The sequence below is a fragment of the Musa acuminata genome, chromosome BXJ1-4 (assembly GCF_036884655.1).
Source record: "Musa acuminata AAA Group cultivar baxijiao chromosome BXJ1-4, Cavendish_Baxijiao_AAA, whole genome shotgun sequence".
NCBI lineage: Eukaryota > Viridiplantae > Streptophyta > Magnoliopsida > Zingiberales > Musaceae > Musa > Musa acuminata.
The window spans coordinates 1567913-1589204 of NC_088330.1; the positions used below are offsets into that span (position 1 = coordinate 1567913).

At 34.9% G+C, this 21292-nt stretch overlaps 1 protein-coding gene across 3 annotated transcripts; it reads right to left on the bottom strand.

Annotated features, from left to right (window-relative positions):
- Positions 1-621: 621 nt before the first annotated feature.
- Positions 622-20077, bottom strand: LOC135640660 (U-box domain-containing protein 4-like). Of its 3 annotated transcripts, XM_065155346.1 has the most exons (7): positions 19783-20077; positions 18769-18818; positions 15486-15520; positions 9667-9965; positions 8729-8845; positions 6550-8598; positions 622-902 (listed from the first exon to the last, which is right to left on the bottom strand). In XM_065155346.1, exons 4-7 carry the CDS (start codon positions 9958-9960, stop codon positions 843-845), a joined length of 2520 nt encoding a protein of 839 aa, XP_065011418.1. In that variant the 5' UTR covers positions 9961-9965; positions 15486-15520; positions 18769-18818; positions 19783-20077; the 3' UTR covers positions 622-842. The 3 variants fall into 3 exon arrangements, with proteins under 3 accessions (XP_065011418.1, XP_065011423.1, XP_065011413.1); XM_065155351.1 differs by lacking the exon at positions 15486-15520 and having other exon boundaries at positions 9685-9965; XM_065155341.1 differs by lacking the exon at positions 15486-15520.
- Positions 20078-21292: the final 1215 nt, after the last annotated feature.

Sequence of the window (21292 nt, forward strand, 5' to 3'; positions counted from 1 at the left end):
GAAGGTCAACAACTCCGGTTTTCAAAAGTACGTTCTAACACTCCAAATATTCAGGATAATTCTAGAAATTCATTCGATCATTGAAGTCCTTGACAATGTTCGAGTGACATCAAGATCCATGCAGCTAATTATATTGATGCAATCCAATCTTCATACCGTCGAATGCCAATCCTTTGCCACTTTCTGGCGGTTGAGAAAAATGAATTTGATGGAAATCAAATGTAATCGACACAAACAATTCTGAGCTCCTTTCCTCTTATGTTTAGATGTTACGATGTTATCTTCAGAGAACAATATGTAAGTATGTATATATAAAAAGAATGCCAACTTCTCACTTACCTTCAACTCTTTCCTGCACTATATATACTCTGTTCCTGGCTACAAAAAAAGCCTTTGTTTCCTCGACTACAAAAAAAGCAGCGTATTTTTTGCACAATTAAAAATGATACTTCACTGAAAGGCATTTGCATGTTAATATCATCAAAAAAGAAGAATAAATTGGGAAACCACTTTGACAAATTACTTGAGAGAGCTCATAGGCTATTAAAATGAGTTTCTGTAGAGATGGAAGTCTGCGTGGTACCAAAAAAGAGAGACTGTATCTTTTACAGGAGCAGGACATCCGCTACAACATCACAACGAGAAAAGAATCAACTGATAGCAATGAATACTGTACAACATTAGTCTGTTTTGTACAACACCACAATAAATCTCTTATGCATTAAAATGCGTGGAAACTTGACAGTTGCATAGTTACAGCCGATGCATCAAACTTAAAAAAGTATCTAAGAGAACCAAACTCTTAATTACATAAAAATGAGAAACCTGAAGCTGGCTGAAGATCATCTCCTACCAGCATTTCCATGCCGTTGGTTCCGGAAATAGCTTAAAAGCGCCTGAGCCTGAAAGAGAGGCGAAAATAAAACAAAAGAGAAATCATGTAAAGATCACATCATCTGTTAAATAATAAATTTTGAATCATCAATTCAAAGGGATGTAATATTTAAATCTCCTGTTCTAAAGATTCGCCGTTGTTTAAGAACCATAGCAAATGTGTATTCTGATGACAGGTAAAGAAATAGACTGGACAAATACTAATCTAACATTAACATATATGATCAGACAAAATTCTAGCACGGTTAAGTTGCAATCTGGCAATCTGTACCATTTGTTTTAGTACAACAATTTCTCCTAGAACAATCTTGTTGCTGCATGCTGAAACATGTACAAGTGAATTATAGTAAGCATACGATAGATCGTTTTCAGAATAACACCAACCCTGTATCACATTAGTGGCCCACAGTTAAGAAATATAAGAACGAATTGAAGCAACCTATCAGAATGCAATTGGAATAAGCTGCACACAACATCCTGATATCAACCAAGATTAGCTCAAAGTTGGAATCTATCATAAACTTTTTAGCAATTCTATTGTGTTTGATAATGATGAACTGATCTTAGAGCCACACATACATGCAAGCCATTTGGTTGTTTAGGAGACTGTCTGTACATTCATAACAAAATTTTGCACATCCTCTTTATCAAAGTTGACCCATCATCTCCCCATCAAAAACTCTTCAGGTAGGTCACTATTGGATATGTCCTTGTCATTTCAATCAACTCACCACCACCTATTCAATCAGATTTCACATAAGCACGCAGAATGTGCTTTAATCTCTGTGCTCCTTTTATCTTGTGTTACAATGCGACAATCATACACATTATCATCAACTCCAAGTGTCTAACGCTCTTGATAACACACTAGATCTATAATAATAAACCTCACCAGTAATTCTCTTAACATATTTAAGACATTATCAATTATTTATGTTTCCAATATTCAACATGAATTCCATTGGATCACACTGCTTTGACTACAAATCAGCATGCAGATTGGTGATTTTATCCAATTCAAGATCATAGCAAGGAATGCCACTTGGTAAATTTACCGTACCAGGCATACTATTTATCATTGGTGCACTAAGTTGTATTAGATGGTAAGCATCCGATTTAGTGCTGGCACTCTTCACATCAAAAAACTCTTCTCGCAAGATTCCTCTTTTACTCTTCTTTTTTCTTCACTAGCAGTTCGTTTCCTCTTCATTTTTTCTTGACCTTTTCTCCAAATTGCTTCATTTTTGCATCACCATTGTTGAATAAGTTGGATTCAGAGTCTTTCTATCTTGCCACGGGCCAAATTTCATGAGGTGAAGCTTGACTTTTCTACAAATCAAGTAAATTTGGGTCTAGTTCCCTGTTAAGTATGCATTGTTCAATTGACAGGGATCTCCGTGTACTTTGCCTAGTTCCACAAAAAACTGAGCTGGATCAACATGGTTTTGGCCTTCCCAATATTAGCAGAATCCGCTCAAGATCAGCATAGATTCTCATGAGGCCAAGACTGATGTATATTTACCCAATACTGGCATGAATCTGCCAAAGATCGACATAGATCCTTGTGGATCCAATGTAGATATAGGCTAGAAAGGCATGAACCAGTCAAGTTCTGCATACATCCAGCAAAGATCAGCATAGATCCGTTCAAGACCAACATAGATCCAACCTATATCCTACCTAGATCCGTGAAGATCTAAGCTAATTCCACAGAGACTAACCAAGATCCATGTCAATCCGACCAAGTTTCATGTATATCCACGTTAGATTTGCATCCATCCATCCAACATCCATCTACATCTGACCTAGATCCTTGCAAATCTAGTCAAAATCCGCATAAATATAAACAAAGGACTTCCTTATTGCCCGAACTGGTATGGAACTGGCCGTCCATATCGGTCTGGGTGTGAACTGGAACACAGACCGTCCCCTTTTCTGGTGGTCTGGTCCAACTCAATATTAAAAAGAACTAAAAGGCTAAAACAGCGAGTAGGTTGAGATCCATGAGGATCTGACTTAAATCCAAGAAAATATAAAATAGATGTGTGCTTTTTACTAATCAAGTATACATTTCTTTTAACTGTGTACCAAATTTTGTTTCTTAATGTTAATACGGAAATGACACTAAAACAGTATAATACAGATATACCATAGAACATAACCATTATTAATAGTGTATCCATTACGACTATGTTGGTCATGGTAGAAGAAGAACAAGCTTGAGGTAGCATTTGATCAATTAATTTTCCGGCATCACCAAATGCACAAAGGTTTGCCAAAATCAGACTCGCTTTCATGACAGAGGTAGATGCCAAGAAAACCTCAAGGCAAGAACAACAGGTCCAGAAGGATCTTCATAGATGAGCATCTAAAACAACCCATCAACGATGAGTACAAGGGTCGAGGGAGCAAAAATGAATCTGCTCAAGGAGTGCTAGTAAGAAGCACTCAGCTTCTTACTCAGGAAGAACAAGGGCATAGATCCACAAGGACGCATCACAGGGTTCTCAGGAAGAAGTTCTAGTAAGAAGCAGTCAGCTTCATCTCAATCCCAAGTAAGGGAATTAAAATTTTCTCAAGCTCTTTTGGCAGAAGGCATGCGCATAATATTGCTAATATTGACCCTATGCATTTTTCTGTTAGAATGGCTAATAAATCAAAATTGACATATGTTATAAGCAAGAGAACAAGAGGGATATAACACGATAATCACAAAGCAAGTAAAATTATACCTAATCACTTCCTAATGCAACTTGGACACATGTTACAAATTCATAGCATCCACTATTCAGAAACATGATTTTGGATATAACCTACCAAACCATGACACAATAGGGAGGTATCACGATGACGAGGTCAAGGGAAATCATCGCATGGATAAAGACCTTCAAGAAGCAGCGGACTTATATGGAGTTAACCCTTATGTATGGCTGCTGATCCAGACTAATCAGGTTCAGTATCAAATTTCCTAGTATGTTATAATAGATATCTTTCACAAGTCTGTTGATGCATCAGATCAGGATTCATTGGACACTGACTTTTATCAAGATGATTTTGAAGCGCCACTAAGAAATATGATGATCCACTCCTTGACAAGGCAAGGAATTCATCTCGTCCATCTCAGTTCATTTCGGAACAGATTAAGGATGACTGATTAGACAAGGATGCTCAGTACGAAGACCACAGCCAGATGTTAGGATGTGACCAAGCTATAGGGAATCAGTCCTCCATGGGTTATGACACAACGAGTCAATCTCAGTCATCCCTATAGCATGCAAAGGAGAAATACAGATCTTTACAATCAATTGACCCGCTAGATGTCATTAATAAGCAATAACTTAAGAAGGATGATGAGAATTTTCCATTTAAGTCAATCTAAATCATTCCTATAGTGTGACAAAGGGAAATGTCACTCATTACAATCAGTTGACTTATCATATTCCATCAATGGTCAACAATTTGAAGAGGATGACAAGACTTTTTTCTATGTAATTTGCTTTTGTGAAATCTGATATTTTAACAGTGAAATGGACATTATTGCATCTATGATGTTATGTTTCCAATATGTAAACGAAGCATGGACAGAGAAGAAATATCTTGCTCATGTTACCCAAGATGACAAACATGACACTAGATCATCCATCAAATTAGTTTATGGGAGAAAATATAGAACATGAGGAAGACAATTGTTAACTTTGAGAAGATGAACGAAATACTAGTTAAGATCGAACTAAACAGGAGTTTCTCATGGCCACAGCTTTCCTACAAGCACTAGTAGATAGCAGCAACACCAGATCAGATAGGTCAATTCCATTTATTAACTGTGATGTATTTATTATTATTTTTTCTAGTGGAAGGTATAAGTTGGCATACCACATTATATACCACTATCATACCGATCTAACCTCAGTATTGGACCAAGATTTAAATCCTTGTGTCTTAAAATATATTTTGATTTTATAATTGAGACAATAAAAAATAAATATAAAATTTAATTGAGGCTTTAGGGGTTTGAAACTGATACCAATGGATATCAACATCATCGAACTGCATAGACACATGGTTCAATGGTAATGGTATCACACCAATCTGATGGACTAACGACTAATATTGATACTGAATCAGGATTTCGAATTATGCTGCATATCTCAATATTCATGTCTAATTCAAATGTTTAAAACATGATTATTTAAACTTCAGTTAAACATCATCATCATCTCTCCCCCCCCTCATCCTATATATTGCATCAATCTATTATCCATGTATCATCCTTAACAAACAAAAACATGCAATTTAGGTTACAATACTCTAGTTGTCAATATTGACAGTTTAATCACATAAGTTCAAATCAACCTATTTCAATCCAATACTAGTTCTTTAATCTTTTCTATGCAAAACAAGGACACATTAGAAAACACGATTTTGTTATTTTAAGCTAATCTTCTAATAATGAATTGGACTGACACATAATTCCTAGGAATTCCTATCTCTACTCACCAGGATTTTATTGTCGAGAAGTTCCATTTATGGTTTTAATAGTCACAGGAATTCTTGCCAGTGCCCATGATTCTTACATCTCTTTCTGTTCACCTTTTCCAAATTCTTTTTCCTTCTTTTAGCGATAACTTCAAATTCATTTTCTTTTGGTCACAGGGATGACATTCTATTGATGTGTCACAATAATATAAGTTTGTCACTCCAATGTAATCATGCAAATTAAATGTTTAATATTAGAAGTGCCTTTAGGCAAAATTTTAATTATCCAAAAGATGGCCCAATTGTGTTCTAAATAGGTTCCTCTTAATGAGTAGCTTTTGGAGAAGGAAGATAGTTTACAAATAATTTAACAATCTTCAGTTTTTTTACCAATTTTTCTATATTTTGAAATAGAAACAGTTTAATTGTCTCTGGCTTATCTATGCTAAACTCTATGGATATTGCTTAAATTCTTAAATTGAGAAAAAAAATAGTAAAGGATCAAGATAAAACACAAACATCTCTTCTTAATAGTTGGTTTACTTAGATTTCCAGTTTGCAAATCTTTATTTCTCTTCGGTGAAGGTATCATTAGGTGCGGGCTGTAGAAAACTGTTATGAAGAAAGTTTCTGGGATGAAACCAGTTAAAGGCCACTTGTGCTCAGCCATGCAGACTTATATTGCATTGTACATGGATGTACAATGTAAGTGACAGATAACTGTACTAGTCCAGCATAAAAGCTGTAACTGACATATATAGGAATGCACAGCACTGGAAGGTGCTGTGCTGGCCCTGAACCTAAGCATGAATAATTTATAATTGCTTATTGATCCAAGAAAGATTGTTCTAACCATAGGTTTAAATTTTACATGGACCAGTATGTACTGCATGGTATTTCTGATTCGGCCAAGAATCGGGACAAGGACCACTCCTTTTTGGGTAGTTCAAGGCCGGTTCATTGGCTACCAGAGGGTAAGCCATGTACAAGGGGCACAATCATGTGCTGACAAGCATGGCCACAGGCATGCCCCTGTAGCCATAAATGGCAATCCCTAGAAGAGTATATTTGATAAGATAGGCCTAACAAAACCAACAAAACTTTGTGATTGGTAAAACAAGAGAGGCCTAACACTGACATGATTGTAGAGCCAAAGAAGTAGAATGGAATTGATAATACCTTCTCTTTAGCTCGCGGCGTGCCAGACTGTGATAATGCCACCAATGGGGGCACAGCACCTTCTTGAAGAACTAGACTACAAAATCTACCACTATTGGTACACAGATGAAGCAAAGCAGCAGCAGCATTTTCTTTTCCTCGTGCAGACCCCAATTCAACAACCTCCACAAGTACTGGAATGCCACCAGCTTGACCAATCGCAGTTCTCCCTTCTGGAATAGTTGCAAGGTTTGATAAAACAGCCACAGCCTTATCAACCATACCAGCTGCTGGGTCCATCAGCTCTACTAAATGTCTCACAGCCCCAGCCTGCACAATTCGTAATTTGTTCTCATGAAATATTGACAAATTAAATAATGCTGTTGCAGCATCCTTCTTTCCTCGAGGAGTCCCATTTGCTAATAATTCTACCAAAGGTCCAATAGCACGAGACCGTCCAATTCGAACCTTGTTTTCCTCAATTACTGAAAGGCTATATAATGTTGCAGCTGAATTCTCTTTTGCTTCAGGGTTGCCTGTCTCAAGCACATGAATAAGAGGATCAATGGAATCTGCATTTCCAATGGCAATCTTATTGTTGTCATTGAGTGACAAGTTTAGCAGGGCTGTTACAGCATGCTCTTGAGTCTTGGTGTCTGTTGAACGAAGAAGGCCAACCAACAAGCTTATAGCTCCACAGTTTGCAATCACAATCCTATTTTCCATGCTGTGCTTAGCAAGAAGACGTAGCTCTTCTGTGGCAGTTCTCTGCACGTCTCCAGAATCACTTTTCAAATCCTCAATCAGTTTACGAACTTGGGTTTCAACACCTGATAGGTCAGGCCTGGAATCCATGGATTGAGAAGAAATGATACGAGGGACAGATGGGCGCCGAAACATACTTTGACTTCTAGCACGAGCATCGACCAACCTTGGTGGGAAGTCAGGTTCTCTTTGGGAAGCAGAGGATGCTTGAGCATCCTGTGCAAGTTCCCCTGAGGTATCACTGCTGTAATGTGTTAGATCACTTGAAACCTGTGAGGCCATGTTAGCATCCCCAGGTCCTTCAATATGATCATTATTTGAAACAGCCTCAGAAGCAGAGTCGGTCCGGTTATGACCTGGAAATTGCCCAGGCTCTGAATACTGTTTTGGTTGGTTGACAGTTTGGCTGCCAGAACTTACATGCATCTGTTCCATGCTAGATTCCTTGTTGCCTTCAGTAGTTACAAGTGATATTCTTGAAGTATTTGCCTGTGATCCATTTGCAAGTTGCAAAGGTGATGAACCAGAGGATGAACGATGATGAGGAGATACAGACTTATCGTGCAGATATGTCTCATGGGGAGTCTCATGGGGGAAGCCATTAGAGGAATGTGCATCCCTTTTGGAAGTTGTCACTTCTACATAAGGTTCTGGAGATCTTGGACGGTCAACCCTTGTAGCATCACCAGTATGAGAGACAATTAAATCAGTAGCACTTGCATTTGTGGGCTTGAGAAATGATGAAGGAAGATTCAAACTAATGGACTTCATTGGATCAGGAAGCTTAATGTTATTTGACTCACACCAGTTGGCAATTAAAGCCTTAACAGTGTAATTTGGAATCAAGTTGGTGTGCCCAAGTGTTTGACGGGTTCTAGGGCAAACATTGAAACCTTGATCAAGCCATTTTCGGATGAAAGCCCGCTCATATGTTTGACCGGAAGCCACAATGACTGGGTCAGACATCAGTTCTAGAGAAAGTGGGCAGCAAAAATCAGCAGGAATAGACACACCATTGATGCTCTCCAACTGCTTTGATTTAACAAGGCAATCGTGCATATAAGTGATGAGGGCAATAATACGATCAATGTTCTCCAGTTCTGCCTGAGTAACATTGCAGCCAATTTTCAATTTAAGCTTCTCAAGTGCAACAGCCTCCATCAGCAACTCTTGATTAGATGACAAGCTCAGAAAGTTTGAAATCATATCCAAATGCTCTGGTCTAGGAATATCCTTTTCTGTTTGATCTCTTATGGCCTTTTCAATGACAACAGATATCGGTTCCTCATCCATGTGCTGAAAACCCTGTATAGAGTGATAAGACAAGTTTTCCAAATAAATCCAAGCAAAAGAGCATGGAATATAATCTAGGGGGATTAAGACACTTTTGATAAAGGCATTTGAAAAATGATTTTGTATTCATTTGTTTCATTACCTCAATGCTTTTTAGAGCAGTACTAGCTACTGGAGTCAGAAGCAGAGATTCAACCAATTGACAAACTTCAAGAGTAGATGAATAAATCTTCGTTACAGTTGTTTCTATTTGCAAAACCTGCACAGAGCAATTCAGTTTCCAGTTACAAGTTATTTGTGAGCATGTTGGACACTACAGTAGGTCACAACAAGAAAGGTGCACTCCTTGTTCACAAATTTTGAAAGATGTAACATAAATAAGACTCAAAAGAGTTGGAAGCCAGAGGTAATGAATTTCGTGGATTTATACAAAATATCAGATAAAAAGTATCAGATGCACATAGCTGCTGTAAACTAAAAAGAGGTAATCACATAAAAAGTATCATATATACATAGCTGCTGTAAATAAAGAGCATAAGTACAGTAAAAGAACATCTAGAACCACAAAGCATTATATTTCCCTTGTATAAGACAGCTAAGTAATTACAGACATATGTGGTTCCTTTCGTCTTTCCTTTTCCTTCTATCGAATAGCCTCTTCTGGTTTAAGTGTACAGATAAAAGACAAAGAAGTGAAGAATAAGATATAAAAAACCGAAAGTACTAATCATTTGCAGCTTATCAATGTGTAGATTGTGTATACATCAATAATAAAGAGGCACTATTAGTCTTGACAGTTGTCTGAATTTTAAAAATCCAGTGCAGCCATAAAAATCTAGGCCATTACGTTTACATCTGAAACTTCATAAAGTTTCTATACAGACCATTCTTGTGAATAATCAAAGAGAAAACTTTCATGTATGCTCAGTTACAAAAAGCAGAACATGAAAACTAAATGAAACATGCACATCCTTGGAAAAAAAATGGTAAACGAAAAGGCATGAAATATTATGCATTCCTATAACTTGGCTACTAACGAAACAATCTAATTGGTTTTACAAAACAATGTCATCAACTTACAAAATAAATTTTGCTCACAAAATAAATTTTGCTCGTCATTGGGAACCAGCTCAGGACAAGTTCTCTGGCTTCATTTACTGCAGAATCTAGTTCTTTCAACACCTTGACTAGCTGCTCATCCAAAGTTATCTTAGAAGCAGCAATTTCATTGCACACCGGTTCAAATTGCTCAATGATCTGATCAATTTTTTGACAGTATCTTTGAACCAGCTCAGGTTTCACATTGTTGTTAGAAGATACAAGACTGAACTGTGCGATGCTATCCAGCAGTACCTTCAGCAAAAATATCTCCATTGTACCTACACAAAAGCAAAATTATTTGTATACTTCACAACAGAATTGAATATGCAACAGAAACTGTATTTTCCTGTCAAACTAGATGTGAACATCTAATTTCAGGGTATCATACAAACAAAGAAGTACTTGAATATACATTTGATTAGTAGTATTGGATATGTTCCTCATGCAAAAATCAACCTAGTGAAGCACTGTTGCAAGCAAATAAATGCAACAAATAACACCAAAAATCACATTAAATTGATCTAATGCATATGCTTATTGTATGCCAATAAATAATAAAATAAAGTTTCACGAGATCAAATATTTAAATTTTCTGGCATGCTCTGCGTTAATGACCTGCCACTATTATACAGCTTGCTCAATGTGGTACTATATAGCATCTGGTCTGTCCCTGTTAGCTCAAACCAAAAGATATGCCAAAGTTGTACTTGTACATCAGCACAACCTCAGAAGAACAAGAAACCGCATGTTGATAGCATGTTGACAAGCTGTGGCATATCCAAAACTCTCCAGAATTCTGAACACTCAAAATCATTCTTAAGACAATTAAAGGAAAAAAATAAACCTAACAAACCATGTACAACTTGTGATCAAGTTAAAACATCAATATCCCCCTCTTTGTAACCTGTCGCACTTAGCAGTTCAGTTTTATACAGTTACAATATGGATATACTTAATGTGTAAAATAAGAAAGCTACCAAACTGTGCTACGGGCTTAACAACATGCATTAGTAAGTACAAACCAAAATCTATCTATTATCGTGAAAAGAAAATCATATATAATAACAACAACAAAACCATAAGCTTCAACTATTTGGGGTCAGTTACATGGATCTTTTGCCACCATTGAAACTTGTAAAAAGTCAGATGCTTAGTTAAGTTCAGAGTACTTAAACATTTTTTATAGTTTCTATTAAGGTCTTTTATGTCTTCCATTATCTTTTCTTGTATCACTAACATTAATCATTTCATCTCTTCTGACTACCACATCTAGATGTCTCCTAAACACATGCACATACCATCTTAAATAATTTTTTTTCATCTTATCCTCTATTAAAGCGATATCTAGTTGTTCATGAATAAAAATATTTTTTTCTATCTTTCTTAATAACTCCACACATTCATCTCAACATTCTCGACAACACAAACCTTATGTATATGTTGTTTCTTAACTGTCCAACACTCAAATCCATGAAGCATTATTAGACTCACAACTATCTTATAATTTTTTTCTTTTAATCTCAAAGGTATTAGATAATCACACAAGACTCTTGTCACTCCTCACCATTTTAACCATCCTATTTTTACTCTATGAATAATATCTTTATCGATCTTTCCATCTTATTAAATAATTGATCTAAGATGCCTAAAGCTTTTACTTTAAAAAAACTTTTTGTCCATCCAACATAACTATATTCTTATGTCTATTTCTAGAATCACTAAAATTACCTTATATATTTAGTTTTAGTCTTACTTAATCTAAAACCTTTAGTTTCTAAGGCTTACCTCCATAACTCAAGTCTATGATTAATTCCACTTAGGCTCTTAACAACTAAGATAATATCATCATCAAATAATATACACTAAGGAGTTCTATCATGTAAGTGACTAGTAAGTTCATTTATTATCAATATGAAAAGGTAGGGACTTAATGTAGATCCTTGATGTAATCCTATGCTAATAGAAAACTCACTAGATACACTCTTTATAGTTCTAACACTAAAGACTACATTATTATACATAACATCAATATAATTAGTGGATGCACCTTTCTTTTCTAAGACTCACCATAATAAATCTCTAAAAACCCTATCATAGACTTTCTCTACGTCAATAGAAACCATATGCAAATCTTTCTTTTTTCTCCCTATACATTTCCATTAATTGTCTTAATAAATAAATAGCTTCAATGGTTACCTTCCAAGCATAAAACCAAGTTGATTTTTAGAGATTTTTATTTCAAGTCTTATTCTACTTTCAATAACTCTTTCCTAATGTTTCATAATATAGCTCATGATTTTAATTCTATAATTTGAATAATTTTGTATGTCACCCTTAGTTTTGTAAATTGAGACTAAAAAACTTTTTTCACTCATCAAGCATCCTTTTGAATCTCATGATTTTGTTAAATAAGATAGTTAACCAAGTTACTCCCTTGTCCCCTAAACTTTTTCAAACTTAAATAGGGATACCGTCAGGCCCCACGCTCTTAGCTATTTTCATCTTCTTTGATGCATCTTTTACTTTATTAGCTCTAATTTTATGAATAAATCTATGATTATTAAATCTATCACTAATATTTATCATTAAATTTAAGTCATGTGTGAAATATTCATTAAATAATTTATAAAAACAATTTTTTTCATCTTTCTTTGATCTCATTATCATTAACAAGTATTCTTTGATCTTCGTCTTTAATACATCTAATATTACCTAAATCCTTACATTTTTTTTCCTATCTTTAGCAATTCGATACATATCTTTTTCACTATCTTTAGTACCTAATGTATTATAAAAATTATCATAAACTTTGTATCTTGTCATACAAACCGCTTTTTAGCTTATTTTTTAGATTTTTTATATCTTTTATTTTTTTCTTATTTTTATAATTTTTTCAATATTTAAAATATGATCTTTTAGTAAAAATTGCTTTTTGAACTTCCTCGCACCACCACCAACTCTTTTTTAAGATTAAACTGTTACCTTTAGTTTTCCCAAGGATCTCCTTTGTTAAGCTCCTAATCTTATTAGTCATCATAGTCCAAATAATATTAATATTATCCCCATCTAAATTCCAAGTCATCTCCCTTTCCATCATATTATTAAAAGTGTTTACATTATTATCTTTAAAATTCGACCATCTAATCCTAGTAAATTTGTTTGCTATCTTTTTCTTCTTCCATTTTCTACAATAAATAGCTAATACCATTAACCTATATTAACTTATGTTGATTCATCAAACTTTCGCCAGGTATAATTTTACATTTCTTACAAATAACTTTATCTACCGTTCTAATTAGAAGAAAGTCTATTTGACTACACTTGTGACCACTCTTATAAGTAATTAAATGTTCATCTCTCTTCTTAAAGTGAGTATTTACAATTATACGATCATACAAAGTTAGAAAATCCAAAATCATACCATCATATTCATTTCTCTCCCCATAAACAAAGTCCTTATGCACCCTTTTATATTCACCATATTTTTTCCCTATATGACCATTCAAATCTCCTTCAATTATAAGTTTTTCAGTTATATGCATTCCATAATTGATATAATCTAAGCTTTTCTAAGATTCTTTTTGGTTTAATTATCCAATCCGACTTGAGAGGCATAAGCACTAATGACATTCAAAACATCTTGTCCTTATATAAGTTTTAGAACTATAATTCTGTCTCCACATCTTTGTACATCTTCAACAATGTTTTTAAGATTCTTATCAACAACAATTCCTACATCATTTCTATGTTTACCTTTTTCCAATATACCAAATTTTAAATCCAATACTATCAATCTCTATAGATTTTTCCCCGACCCACTTGGTCTCTTGTAAACAAATAATATTTATTTTTCTTCTGATCATAGTGTCTACCAATTCTAATTTCTTCCCTGAAAGTGTTCTTATATTTCAAGTTATCAACCTAACCCTCTGATCTTGGACTAATCTCATTCATCCAAAACAATGAGAAAACCCTTATCTACTTAGCACCACATCCGGGCAACCTCCTAGCCCACTGTTTGTAATTCAGGACATCTAGGTGATGAAGGAGTCTTGCATCACTTCCGAGTGACAACCTAGCTCTATACTGAAATCAATTAATATCAATGTTCATGAGATATGACATAGTTTTACGCTGGTTGTCAATGACCTAATGCAACCCTCCACCTTTTTCATCCAGACTTGGGACCAACATTGGCAGTGTTGTGAAAAGAAAATTGTACGTGACAAATCTATTAGTAAGTTTGAGAATTTGAGATGACTCAAATTAGGACAATATCATTTTTTTGTCCTTGTCCTCTAAATATTCATTTTACAAAACATTGTGGCAGCACAAATAAAAAAAATGAAAGAGATTTTTACAAACATTTTGATCAAGCTTTAGGAGATCTAAATGATAAAAGGTAAGAAACTAGAATTCATCTATAAATTGACTAATGACAGTATTTATAGTTACCAAGCTAATTGTTACATTGAATGAATTATTGAAAAGCTAGAAGATTATTAATGGTGGGTCAACCATAGGTGGGTAAGGATGACCTAATGATAAACATGAATAAGTCATATGCCAAGTCCCATATTTGTCGTGTCAGTATCCACATAAAAATGGAGGCAAAATATCAAGAATTTATAATCAAAATAGTAACTTATGGTTAGACCCTTTGCTTGAGGTGAGTATTTATTCCCTAGTCTGAGGTGCTTTGCAATCTTGTACTCAGATAAACCCAAATATGTTCAGTGAAACTTATATCCTATAAAGCAACTAATCAAACTAAGAAATTACTCCCATCTAACTTATTCTCGAACAATCTCAAATTTTCTAAAATTTTAAAAATAAAATAAATAAATAAATAGGGTAAAGTGTGGGCCTTGGTACAATGGTAAGATTACTGCTTTGTGTCAAGGGAGAATAGTATTTGAGTCTCAAAAATATAAGTAGAATTGCATAAGTTGACTGTCTCTGTACCCTCTCAAAAATAGGAACCTCAAATACTGGATTTGCCCATTTCGGATTTTTGACATTACATGGTTAAAGTGTCAACATCTATGTTATTTTTTCCTCTAGAATTAAATGACCTAGTGTGACACTTGACCCTGCACTTCATCCCAACCCTCAATTTGTGTCTCCAAGCAGATACACTAAAAAATACGATTGTGGTTGATCCTTGGATCAAAAAGTAAATACCAAATTGTCCTTAATAGTTGTTGTATAATTGTAACAAAGTTACAAATAGAAACATATTCCGTGATATAGCACCTTCATGATTCGTGAGCTCTGCAGCAAGAAGAATTTCAGGGAGCAATTTTTTTCCCGGGAGGAAGTGAGCATGGTACTTTACTTCCATCTCTTAGCAAGTGATCATGCTGGTCCATTTTGATTTTCTTAATAAGTTATATTAGTTTAGGTGATCTTTTGCAAATGGTATATGATGCCATATGACAATGTCTTCTATGACCCTATATTAGTTATCAAGATTCTCCAAATATAAAAATAAAAGGATGCCAAACAAAAAGAAAAAGAGGAGAAATATTAAGCTTGATTGGAAATTTGAACAATATATATTAGGTTTAATTGAAAATTTCAAGGTGATTAAAAATTCCATCCACACAAGGAAGTTTTATCATCACTGAAGAATATACGAAGAAGGAAGTTTGTTAATCAAATATCACACCAACAATGAAGATTATTTTTCAAAAATAATTCTGATAAACATATATTTCCCAAATAAGGAAAGGAAGAAATAAGTAATATGGATTGATTTATTTGATGTAATTTTCTTCACTGTACTCATTCCTTACTTCTGCAGCTCCCAAATTTCTTCTTGTAATGGACTCTACAAAAGGAGGGAAAGAGGTTATAATAAACAGTTTCATAGAATAAATAAATAAAAAGTTTTCCCCCCTAACATTTGTAAGTGATATAAGGCTACAGGTATGCTTGGTAATACATTTACATTTTTAACATACATTTGAAGAAAGGGATTTGAGTGAATGTATAGTTGTGGAATGCTTCGAGTGTTTGGTAAACAATAGACAAAAACTGCATTTTAAATGTTCATTGACATAAGCGTTACTTCGTAAAATTATATTTCAAAGGTTCATTGAATATTATGTGACAAATTTACCCTTATAATATTTTTAATATTTATGCAAGAGTGAGACTTTTTTATTTCAATTAATAAGTAAATAAATGAATTTATGCAATCTTACAAAAATTTTATATGTCCATATATATAATAAATAAATAATATAATCATATAAATGAATGTAAAATAACCATTAAAATTAAATAAATAAAAATTCACCTAAGAGAAGACATAAATCATTAGGGTTTGTATTATATAGGGAGTATGGACAATCTTATGATTCTAGAGAATGTCATAGGCTATTTTAAAATTTTTTAAAAACTTCATTAGCATCACGCAAATGCTAAAATGTTAATGCTACCCTAAGGTAACATTAGCATTTGAGCATTTGCAATGCAGTATCCAGGCCAAATGCGATTTGTAAAAAAAATACCAAATATCAATTCACATTTGAAATGTGTATTGAGCCCTCGATGCATATTTCAAAAGTGTTCCCATATACATGCTATATCCCCAAGAATGATTGCTTAAGACGGACCAATTCGGGTACTTTTCCCATAGGCGAGACAAGAAGAAGTATGAGGCCATGATTTCTCGGAGTAAATCTCCAAATTGGGGTCGGGTATATATCAATTTTTTTTCTTTTATCTTCTTTAACACCTTCCCTTCTTTTTTCCCACACCTAGTAAATCATAGCAAAAGAACATGTTGTTTGCCCATCTACGTTATGGTCCTACATCATATTGGTATCAGAGTCACTTGAACTATATCAGTCTCCTAACATACCAAACTTAAACAGCAACTATTCTCCTTGGATTCCACTGTTTCACTATGCTAGTTGCTACTTTAATGAGCAGGAGCTTTCGTTTAAGCTCTTTAAGTTGTCCTAGCTTTTTTGCATGATATGGTGTGTTTGAGGGAATTTTAATGCTATCAGCAATCCTTTGTTAGCTAAGCTAGTCTCATCAACTCTGGGAATAAGAAGGGCCTTGTCATCTAGCGTAGATGTCCATTAACAACAGTTCATCCTCTCAGACTTAGGTTAGACTTGAGAGAACCCTCACAAACCCACTTTGGATTAGTATCATTATGGCTTCCAAGTCACCCAATGGCTCTTTTTTAGTGGTGCTTTATGAACCTATAGGTGGCATGAGACATGTCAGGCCAGAAAGCTACAGGATGGAATATAAGGAGAGAAGCTGAGATCTCATAATCCAATCATTCTGACAACCCTATGCACAAACTTGCGTGACACATGATGTGAGAGAAACAACAAAAGATGACCAATTTTTGTTATTTTTTATAGCAATAGCAAAGAAACATCATTATCTAAAATAATGCTAAATCTCAGACTTTTCATTCTTCTACCAGGATAGAAAGGTTTCTCTAGTCTCAGTCACTAAAAATCAGTGACCAGAGCATCTTGGATGAAACAACATGAAGCCAGCTCTAAATAAGACATGGCATATTTTATTATTTGTAAAAGATAATATGCTCAAGCAAACAAGCAACAGAATTAGAAGCTCCTAGGATAATTAGTTGCACGAAACTTACAGCCTTCATCTTGAAATTGAATTAAGCTCTAAATAAGGTTCCCAAACAAAAACCTAAAGTCAAATGAAAACCTATTTGGTTTGAGTTAAATACAACAACCAGATGAAAGGAAACCTTTATGACCAATTTTAATGGGGAAATCCAACCCTATATAAATCACCTTTGCAGAGTTTAACCAATTCACATACGGAAGACAAGCAGAAAAAACTGGCAAAAAAATTATCACTCCTGCTCGATTTTAAACTTTTAGATGAAAGTTCATTGTTTATTGATGTTAGATAGACTACCTAAAATATGATTTGCTTTCAACAACCTAAAAGTGTTAAATGCATAATTTTGCAGCCACTTGATAACTGGCAATCAACTTGGGCACAGTATATTAGAATTGACCACAGACTATATGCAATGAAAATGTTCCCTGGACATCACTTTAATTGCAGATGACATGGATTCTTGGAAAATTCACTTATGGTTTCAACCACATGGTAGGAACTACAGACTACCACAGCAGCCACAGATGTCAGACTCCAAAAACTTAGTAAAAATTTTAGAAGAAGACATCCAAAACCAGTAACAACAACAATTTGAGCTCAGTGAGAACAGTTGCACAGCAGGTTGAGCAACACCACTAAGTATGGATCAACTACTGCACACCAAGAGCAATACACAAGAACAAAAAGATTGATAAGGAGGGCCACTCGGACCCAACATCAAAGAAAAAATCCATTTGTGGATAACCATAATGTCAAGAATTATCAGAAAAAGAAATCAAAATCTTATATTAAGAAAGCCCTGTGTCTGATACCTACAGCAAGTAGAAGAAAAATAGAAGACAGCAATCTGAGCACAATGATGACAAGGAAGCTCATCCAGCCATGTTGCTGAAGGCTGAGATAAACTGAAGAGGGAGATTGAGGATCAGATTCCTGAATCAAAGGAGAAAAAAAGGTGAAGCCTACGATGGATGAGAAAGAGAAGGAAATGAAAGGCGCTGTTCTTGAGTAGGAGATACTGATTGAATTCACTGTAGATGACTTACAGGAAGGCTGCGAGGATGGATAAATAACTGACAAATTTTGGAGACATGGAGGACCAAGAGGGGGCAGGCAGAAAGAAGACAATGAAAAAGCATTATAACCCTGAGTCAGTTTTTTAACTTGCTATCTAATATATAACCCACAGTCATCTCTAAACTACCACCAAATGCATTATTATATTGTTATCTAAGCATTAGTATTAGCTTTAAATATCATATAATTAGGACAAAGATTGCTTTTGCTTTTGCTTTAGAGAGAATGTTCTGCATTGGACATGAAAAGCAATATGGAACAGATAAACACCAGCATCAATGTTAAAGTGTGAAATGAGCTTTAACAACAAAAATATCTAGATGTGATTTATAACTCAAAAAACAAGATATTAAACACAGGAAAATAACTTACCTATGGTTGAATTCCAGACTTTGGTTCACCTTCCTCTTTCTTCGTCAGAACTTTGAAAAAGAAAACAGATATCAGAAATAACATTTAATCAAATGAAGCTGATGTGCACTGATTAATACATAAAGTTGCAGATACGGGAACAATTACTTATAAAGTCATCGCAAACTAATGAATGATTAACATAATGATTCGTATACGACTGGATGGAGTAGTCCAAAAATATACATGCTCATTAAATCCACATTCCCAACATGTGATGCATATATAGAATACGTTTACATTGTTCGACAGAATTCAAAAAACATCATATGCAACCATGAGAATGCCAATACCACATTTGCTTTAAAAACAGTAAGTTGATTGTCCAAATTAGTGCAACATACAAGGAGAAAGAAGAATATGATCAACGAACTTCAGCAGTCCAGGTATCAGAAAGATGGCAAACACCACAGGATAAAGCTCAGAGAACTTACAAATGAGGGTGGTATAAAGACTTTAATAATTCAAGAAATTCACGACAAAAGGGCAAAATGATTCTGATCAAGCAATCAAGTCTAAATGGAAGGAAGATAGTTCGCATTTGATCGTTGCTACTAATCACAGATGCATCACAAACAAATGAAGACATAGGAGCATATCGCATATCAAGGGAAGAACAAGAGCAGCACGTGCAAAAGAGAGGATAAATACATACGAATATGTTTACAATTAAAATTGGAATGTACAGGGAGTGACCGACAATTTCAGCTCCATGATTCTCGTTAGATCATTAGATCGTACACAAAAGAGAATCAAAGAACAAAAAGGAACTACCTTCGTAATCCACACAAGTACCTTAAATCGACAAGCAATAGAATCAACAAAAAACCTAGGAATAACGAAAAGAACCGCCAGGATCCACAAATAATCAAATGGATTGCGAAGAAGCATTAGGTTTGCACACGAGCGGGAATGTAGCGGGTGGTGAAACGATTGAACACGTGGATTGGGTTGAGGTGGATAAAGAAAACACACCATTCTTCTGCCGCAGCGACGACGGGACCTCCCCGCTCCGATTCTGCTTCAAGGAGCTGCTGATTGATTCGCCGAAAGAGACGACGCGACCCCCGCGCCCACGAGAGCGCAAGAGAAGGGGAAGCTTACGAATCCGGCAAGGCGAAGATGCTGGTGGAGGAGGATCGATGGCGGGGACGACCACGCGAAGGCGCAGGGAAAGATCTGGTATATAGGGATCGGGGAAAGGGGGGAATCGCGTCGTCTGCTACTTTACCCTTTCTCCATTGGGCTTCCGCTTGCGGGTAATTTGACTCGCCATACTTTTTTAGTCGACAGCCCACCTGTGATGACCGTCAACAAAGAATAGGAAGCACGCGTGCGAAGCCGAACCAAGCATGCTGGTTGCGGTTGAGGATGATGTGGAGTCGGGCGCAGAACCCGAATCCGATAGTGAACTTATTGGATCCAATGCAAGGATTCATGCCCGAAATTTTGGGGGTCAGATATCGGATTTATAAATGTTGCCATCAGTAATTTGCAATTACGGCTTTTTTTTTAGTGAAAGTGGATTGATTGTACTTATCTTATTTCATGGATTTAGAAATATTCAACTCCTCCCTCAGCAGGATACAGTTGTGTGTGTGTGTCATGGAAGAAGAAAAAGAAAGACTGATCAAGATAAGTATTTCAAATTGTTGGATGAAACACTTTTGTTACTTTAGTTTGAGACTCTAATTGTTGTTTTTTTAATACGTAATATTGATGACACTCTTGACATTAGTTTTATTGATGATACTCAAGACATGATACATTTATGTGAGGAAAACACTAGTATTCGGTTATCATCACAATGATCGGCTTAAGTCAATAACATAGATTAACGATAAATTATGACACTAATATATGTTATTTTCTTAGTATAGAAAATGAAAGAAATTTTAAAAAAAATCATCACTCGATTAACATAGATTTAAGTCCATCGCTAGAATAATAAAAGAAATTAAAAAAATTCATCAACCAATAGTTAGTATTCACCGTAAATTATTTTTCTTAGTATATTAGAGATATTTATGTATGTGTTTCATGAATAATCTTTGGGACCTTGTATATATGTTAATTGATATTATTTAATCTTAATCACTAGTCTTTAGAGAAGTTTGAAAGGTATTTGTTCCTAATAAAGATTATAATAACTTGTGAGTGTGATTTTTCTTTTTATTTTTTATTTTTTTGGCCTAGCAAAGTTCTTTACTTGGTCTTTGCATGTTGATCCCTCTACAAAACAAAGATCCTGTTTTGTCTATTGTTCGATCCACTATTATGTTTTCTTCTTTGTAAATCTTAGATAATTTCAGCTATTAACAAAAAATAACTATTACTTGAACGAGTGCAGAATAAGTCTTGCGCATCAAAAACTAAGAGCTCGATGAAGTCTTTCTATCCATGCAAGTCCAACTTTACTTAGTTAACCTTCCTCTATGCTCTACTGAGGCAACCAATAAGTAGATTGGTTGATCTCACACATTAT

Coding starts and splice junctions, on each gene's coding strand:
- LOC135640660 (XM_065155341.1), bottom strand. CDS start 9,960: ATGGAGATATTTTTGCTGAAGGTACTGCTGGATAGCATCGCACAGTTC. Junction 8,846..9,666: donor TTGTGAGCAAAATTTATTTT/GTAAGTTGATGA, acceptor TGCTCTGTGCAG/GTTTTGCAAATAGAAACAAC. Junction 903..6,549: donor CGCCGCGAGCTAAAGAGAAG/GTATTATCAATT, acceptor CCTCTCTTTCAG/GCTCAGGCGCTTTTAAGCTA.